The sequence below is a fragment of the Telopea speciosissima genome, chromosome 8, assembly GCF_018873765.1.
Source record: "Telopea speciosissima isolate NSW1024214 ecotype Mountain lineage chromosome 8, Tspe_v1, whole genome shotgun sequence".
NCBI lineage: Eukaryota > Viridiplantae > Streptophyta > Magnoliopsida > Proteales > Proteaceae > Telopea > Telopea speciosissima.
In genome coordinates this window covers 43,617,614-43,625,605 of record NC_057923.1, presented here as the reverse complement: position 1 = coordinate 43,625,605, position 7,992 = coordinate 43,617,614, and the positions used below count along the sequence as shown (strand labels likewise).

The following is a 7,992-nucleotide window of genomic DNA, read 5'->3' as shown; positions in this document are numbered from 1 at the left end:
CACGCCCCGCCTGGGCGAAAAACACATACACCCCTAAGATAACTCACCACGAGTTGGGCGCCACCTGCCCAGGGGTGAGACACCAGTGCTCCAAGACTAACTCTTCAAATCGAACAATGGGCAGACGGAGACCAGAGGTGAGGAAAATATAAAAGAGGCAGACCTCATCCGCTTCGTGGGAGTAAGCACAGTCATCGGGATCAGGGACTCGAAGAATGATCTCAGGAGGGATATGGAACTGCAATGGATGGAAGCTAAGTCTGGGGCGGTCAAGACACTAGTAGTCTAGGCCAACACACTATGAGGGTCCCCCAGCAAGGCCCGGGGAACCCTGTGAGCCCTTCTGACACCAAAAGTGGAGCCTCTAGGGACCTCCCCCTCCCCATCACTAGCAGGGGGCGAAGGCAATGGCGAGGTGGTACCCGTAGGAGAGGACGACCCCCACAAGGACTCCCTAAGAGACTCAACCAATGCAATACTCGAATCAGAGTCATCGGAGGATGACATGAATAGAAAGGGGAGGATCAAGCTACGTACCCGGAGCAACAGTTCCGACAGCCGAAGAGAGACATCAACCTGCAACCATCAGCGTGTGGAGATAGTTAGAGAAGATCATATCTGGAAAAAAAAAAAAAAAAAAAAAAAAAAAAAAAAAAAAAGGAGAAATGTATAAGTCCTCACCAAGCACCAACCACCAAAAGAGCACTAATCGTGACCGTGGCGCATAAGTGGGCCGTGACCTGTCACGTGATTGTCAGCGACGAGGAGCGATCCAGAAGGCAAGTACAACGTAGGGCGCCACACACCAAGAGGGCGTGATGCACCGAAGGGAGCACGACGGCAGGCGGACGACACTCACCAAGAGGGCGCGACAGCGAGGCAAGCGGGTGCCATGCACCTAGGAGGGCACAATGATGCAGGTGGGCGCCACTCACCAAGGAGGGCGCAAAGACAAGGTAGGGGCACCACGCGCCAAGGAGGGCACCCCATGAGGCAGAGGCACCACGCACCAACAAGGGCGCGACTGCAGGGGGACGTGACGTGACATGACAGCAGGTGGGCGTGTGACGCACCAAGGCAACCGCGATCGAGAGCTGGTGTCACCAACTGAGCACGATCGAGTCAGACCAAAAGATGAGGGTGAGAACAAGGCGCAAGCCAAAGCCAAGGCCCAAGTGTGGCACGGACCAAGGAGCAAGACCTTAGACACACCTCTAACAAAGAAGACACCACAAAGGCAAGCTCAAGGCAAGCCACAAGACACTAAGCTCCCAAGGCTAGTGGGCAAGAGAAAGCTTGAGAAAGGACATGTAATAAACACTTGGGGGGCAAACCAAGATGGGGACAAAGAACAAGGCAAGGAAGAAAAGCCAAAAAGCAAAAAGTAGGAAGCACAAGACAAGAGAGAGAGAAAGTGAAAATGAAAGAGAGGAAGAAGAATATATATCTATACAAAAAAGAAAAGAAAGGAAAAAGGTAAAAGGATGTGAGAGGAGGGATTTGAACCCACAACCTCCTCACATCAACAATTTGTAGACTCACCCCTGGAGAGGAATTATTTGCCAACAACCCCCTGGATGACATACAAATGCATGAAGAACTCTCTTGAGCACGTTGTTCTAAGGGAGTGGGGGGCAAATGATGAACCACAAATTATCCCCACCAATCGAAAGATGCCATGTGTCCCTAAAAAAGAAGATCCACCTGGACGTCCTCTCCTCCAAGGCAACGTACTCCAACGGGATATAAGTATGAGTTAGATTACACTACGTCAACAACAAGATGAACACCTCCACAGGACTTCGGAGCCTGGCTTACTACTCACGTAACCCACATGGACTCAAGAAGGACCTAGTCATCTGGAAGGATCTATCCCTTCAGAAGGATCTATCCATCTAGAAGGACAACCCTATTGGGACTCTAAATATCGCCGGAAGAAGACCAACCAGAGAGGAGCCCTGTTACTCAGGGAAACCTCCACCTACGAAGAAGACTCCACATCAGCTAGGGACTCTCCACTTCGCCATGCACTACTATAAAAGAGAAGGTATCTCATAGCCTCAACTCATCTTAAATAATCTCTATTCATCTGTTTGCTCAGGAGATCTCACTTTGGCATCAGAGAGCCCTAGGCCGGAACCACACCGGTTCTCTCTGGTGACTTACTTGGTCCTCTTGTAGGTGACGGCACTCGTAGGACCGCTCGATGATTTCTTGGTGCAACAGTGTGTGTGTGTGTGTGTGTGTGTGTGTCCATGTGAAATTACAAGATTATCCCTTTACTAAATAAATTTTGGGAATAAAACAAGGGGTAAAAAATAAGGTTACAACTTCTTTTGATTCACTTACTTGATGACAACAAGATACACCATATATATATATATATATATATATATATATGATGAAAACAAGGCAATGGATAACTTCAAATTCTTTCCATGCCCTACAGTGAGGTATTGAAGATTACAGTTGGAGTAGGTCAAAAGAAGTATGATACAAGTAAGTTCATGCGTAAGTTTCTTTAGTGTCCGTTGGATAACATTCCAAGAAACACGTTTTCCATTTTTCTGTTCTAAGAAATAGAAAAACACCCCAAAAAAGTGTTTGATAAACGTGTTTTGTTTCTACTATTTCTTGAAACATAAATTAAAATTTATGGGCCAGAGAACGGGTTTGACGAAACTCCATCACTCGAGAGCTCCTACCGTCTGCAACTTGCCATCACCATCTAGCGTTAGTTTTACTATTGCTTTCTTCTTCTTCTTCTTCTTCTTCTTCTTCTTTTAATCTAGAAGAAAGATCTCTCTCTCTCTCTCTCTCTCTCTCTCTCTCTCTCTCTCTCTCTCTCTCTGTGTGTGTGTGTGTGTGTGTGTGTGTGTGTGTGTGTGTGTGTGTGTGTGTGAGAGAGAGAAAGAGAGAGAGAGAGAGATCTTCCTTATCTCTTTCTCACCTTAGAGATAGAGAACATCACTTCCCTACGTACCCCACCCATTCATGTCCCTACATACCCCACCCATTCTCTCTCTGAAGTCCTAAAACCCCACACATTGTTGGTGTTAATGTTTTCTTTCTCTGAACACACACTCACATTGTTCGGTCTACTGTTTCTCATGTCTAGCACCCCACAATCCCCCCTACTGCTATGTCTCCTTTTTTCCCTTCTCATGTTGTTTGCGCTCTTTTGATTGGCAAGTTAAAATTACATCGATAAAGTAAGGAAAAGCAGAGAGAGAGAGAGAGATGATATATATTGAAGTATCATGAATCCATTCCCACCAATGACACGATATTATCCATTTTGATAGGTGGACCTTATGGTTTTAAAAATGCATAATAACAAGTAAAGGGGGAACATAGCATATATGCGCATTCTATGGCACATCCCCAAGCTATGTGGGTTCTACATCCACGCTTCCACTATGATTATATTTTGGATAGTCATCCCTAATTCTGATACCAATGAAATACCATGAACCTAGTCCTACCGATGGCACGATATTGTTTGCTTTGACAAGTGGGCCTTATGGTTTTAAAACGTGCTATGCCAAATAAGGGGAATTGTAGCATATATGCACATCCCATGAATATATATATATAATCACAAAGTGAATTAAGAAAGAAGTTGTAACCTTATTTTTTGTCCCTTGTTTTATTCCCAAAAGTTATTTAATACAAGGGTAATTTTGTCATTTTACATGCGCGCTGACAGCTCTTGAAAATGAAATAGTGAAAAGTCACTTTCAACTTACTTTGAAAACCCTTGTTACCCATGATTAAAATAACTTTCGAGAATAAGATGAGTAAAAAAATAAAGTTACAAATTACAATCTTGTTATAACCTGTAAGTATCGCAGCATCTGAATGCGGGTTTCTCTGCCTTATGGGCAGGATCTGTTAAGTTTTTGTGGTCCCTTGGCAACAAGGGCTTGTGGATGGCATCACATCTCGATTTATCAACATATGGGGTTGGGGTCATGCTTCATAAATTAAAATAATTGGGTCGCTACCTAAGATTCAGGCCTAGGACCTAATGGGTGTAGCCCCATCTGGGATGAGCGAAAAGTGCTATGTGATTCCATATGGTCTTGTCAGAGATTTTAGGTAAGTGGTCAGGTTATGAGTGTGGGAAGGTATTAGCACCCCATCTCGCCCAATTAAACCTGTCTTTCTACTAGATGCTAAAGTTAGAAGATTCTCTCATGATGACACGTCTTATATCAACATGCAAGGCTAGATTATGATGCATCAAACATAAGAAAGAAAAAATAAAAATAATTTACTATGTACCAGAAATAATAAGAAAGAAAGAGACAAATAACTGTCAAGAAACAAAAGAAATAAAGGAAAATATACCAAATATGAAATATATGATGTCCCATGGCTCAGGTGGAGATGGACGATCGGCTTGCCTCCTTCTTGTCAAATAAAGTAATGGCTATGTAAAAAAGGTTTTTGTTACTCAAACTTCAAGTAACTGCATATGGGATTTGCTATCCGGCCTCAAACAAAGTAATGACTAAAAAGGCTCTGACTACTCTACTGCGGACAAAATAATAGCTATAAATGGACAAAATATAGACTAGAAAATGCACAAAAAGGTGGGGTCCTAGGCGACCTAGACCTCAAACAGAGTGACCGTAGTCTAACTCATGAATAGAAAGGGGACCAAAGCAAGAAGCTTGAAAAAGCTTGGAAATAGCTCAAAGGTGCATAAACCAGGGAATGGAGATGGAGTAGAGGGGTGCTAGGGCCTCTTCTTCTCTGTTATGAGGGGGGATCACTTCTATTTATAAGGGTAACTTACCTTTTCATGACGCCACATGAACACCGTGGTGCCGCGGTAAAAAATCCTGCGACGCCGTTGTTACGTAAGTTGGCTAACGAAGGCATGTGGTCCACTCAGCTCTACGGTGACGCCCGGACATACGGCGATGACGCGTTACGTAATATCTCGATGCCGCCGTGACGTCGATCGTTAGGTTGACAAGGACGTGTGATCCCCAAATTTTCGCGGCATCGCCAGCTTTTGCGCATCGCAAGGGTCTTGTAAATCATTTTTAGGAATGTGAGGGTGATATGGCATGGGTACACTGCAAAAGTCCTTCTTGAGAGAGATACTAATGTCTATCTGTGTCCTGTTGTCATTATTGCCGGGAGGTGGGGGTGACAAAATTCAGTGTCTACATAACCAAAGATCCCCCCTCCTAAACACATACACACACATATATAAATAAATAAATAAATAAATAAATATATATATATAAAGATTTTGTTCAGATATTTTCTGTTTTCACTTAGAAAAGATTTCAAAATTTTACAAAAAATTAGGCAGTGTATATCTTCAAATTCTTTCCATGCCCTACAGTGAAGTATTGAAGAGTCTACTAGGAGTAGGTCAGAAGAAGTATGATACAAGCAAGTTCATGGGTAAGTTTCTATAGTTTCTATAGTTTCTTATTAGGATTTTAAATAAGAGATCATTAAACATGATCAAAGTTTCTCTAACAAATACTTTGATGGTCACTATCTGAATTGATTGGAGCCGGCCGGTCACCTGTTTAATTATTCTCGGAGTTTTACCCAAGAGTAATTAATGCTATCTGAGTTGATTGGAGTGAATTAGAGCATGCGCAGGAGCGTTTGATTGAATGAGACTTTTACGTCACTGGGACTAAGCGATAATTTCACATGATCTTCTCTTTGGGCACATGACCCACGCGACCAGTTAGAGTTCTTTTTACTACCATAGTCTAAACTCTAGACTAGCACCTGTCGCTAACTACCAAGATGGGGTCCCAAGATTTCAAATCGATAGCAACCTCTTGGATGGAACACTATCCGGAAACGCGCAGAGTCTGAAAGAATAAATAAAGTTGAAAGACGCCAATAATATTTAATAACTTAGGAATATATTTTTGCAAAATCGTTTGTAAATGGAAGTGATACGATAAGGGAAGTTCCAACATCCAAGGGATGGGATTTGATTGGAATGTCCGTATGTGAAGTTATTTGAGAGAGAGGGGGGTTAAAAGTTAATTAATTCTCAATTAAGTTAGCTTTGATCTTAATGTTGGGATTATCTTAAAAGGAACAAAAATGAAATTGATTTTCAAATTGCCTTCCAGCTTTCCCACCTCCTACATAGAAGGTCTCTTCTATAATATTGATAACCATATCATATCAATTGAAGTGAAGGTCGTGTTTGGTGCGATGATCATCAAGTACTCACTTACTGAATGCTTGGTCACGAATTCAAGTCTCAGAAACAGCCTCTCTAAAAACAGGGGTAAGACTGCGTACATTTGACCCTCCACAGACCTTACTAAACACGGAAGCCTTGAGCACTGGGTATGGCCTTTTTTTTTTTTTTTTAAATCATATCAATTCAAGTATAATAATAATAATAATATTGGTAGTTACATAAGTGAGGATGGGTTCATGTATTTGTGTTAGTATTTGCCAACTAGCAAAATTTGGCATTTGCATATTGAGCCTTGTCATGTTCACGTGATTGCTTTGTTTTTCACTCACACAATTCTCTATAAGAGCCCCTCCCTTATGTACTCTCTCACACTTCATTCTTACACTCCCTTCTGTGCTTTTCAGGTCAGCTAAGGAGAAAAAGAGAGAGTCCATAGTCATGGACTCCCCTAAGATCACAGCTCTCCTTCTGATCTTCATGGTTTTCATCTCCTCAGTCACTCCCATCCTTGGTTGTGGGTCTTGCTCCAAGCCCCCTCCCAAGCACAAGAAACCCATAGTAAAACCCCCAGTGGTCAAGCCTCCAAGCACTCTTCCTCCAGTGACAATCCCACCGGTGACAGTCCCACCAGTGACTCTCCCTCCAATCTTGAACCCACCAGTGATAGTTCCTCCCATCGGTGGAGGCGGAGGAACACCGGCTTGCCCGCCACCACCTGCCCCCACAATGAAAACATGCCCAATTGACACTCTCAAGCTGGGAGCATGTGTGGATCTTCTTGGTGGGTTGGTGCATATTGGTCTGGGAGACCCAGCTGTGAATAAATGTTGCCCTTTGCTTCAAGGGCTTGTTGAACTGGAAGCTGCTGTGTGCTTGTGCACTACTCTCAAGCTCAAGCTACTCAATCTCAATCTCTATGTCCCAATAGCTCTTCAGCTCCTCATTACTTGTGGGAAAACACCTCCTCCTGGTTTCACCTGCTCTCTCTAAATTCAAGTTAAGTACACTCAACCTTAAATCCTTAGCTACTTGTTCAAAGCTTTACAACTATGGGTTTCAAGCTTATCTCTTCTAGGTCAGTTTGTTTTAGTAGTATACACCCATCTTAGACCAAGTGTTCTCTCTCTCTCTCTGTGTGGATCGGTTTTGGCCGATACCGATGCGGATCGGTCAAAAATGACCAAAATCCAGGTTTTTTTGGATCAGGCTTCCACCGGTCAAAAATATTAACAAAATATTAAAAATTGGTACGGATCTATAAAAATGTTCAAAAAAGGGGTCGAAAAACCCAAAAAAAATGGCAAGTATCGGATCGGATTGGCTGATCCAACCAAGTTAACCGATCCAGTGAACGATCTAGGAATACCTTGACGGATCAGTCTAATCTCGGGATCAGTCGTAATCGATACCGATCCGATGCAAGATTACGAACCATTCTCTCTCTCTCTCTCTCTCTCTCTCACACACACACACACACACACACACACATACAAACACAAACACACTCAGCACAAATTAGATAAAAATTTCCATTAATTATCTTTTTCCAAAAAAGATGGTTTTGATTTTTGAATGAAATATAGAGACCTGGTGTTTCTCATCATATGCTATGGATTTTGTGGTTGCAGATTGCGAGATTACAGAGGATTAGATCGACATGAGAGGATGTCGAATCATTGATGTTTTTCTTCTTCTTCATTGGTACTACTGATGGTTGGCTGGCTTTATTGTACACATTTGTTCTTATGTGATTATCACATTTATGTTTTGTTTCAAGTAAGCAAAACAAG

General features: G+C 42.6%; 1 protein-coding gene across 1 annotated transcript; it reads left to right on the top strand.

Moving 5' to 3' along the window:
- Window positions 1-6,640: 6,640 nt before the first annotated feature.
- Window positions 6,641-7,192, top strand: LOC122672317 (36.4 kDa proline-rich protein-like). The gene has a single exon (XM_043869811.1). The coding sequence runs from the start codon at window positions 6,641-6,643 to the stop codon at window positions 7,190-7,192; it is 552 nt and encodes a 183-aa protein (XP_043725746.1).
- The last annotated feature ends 800 nt before the right edge of the window (window positions 7,193-7,992 follow it).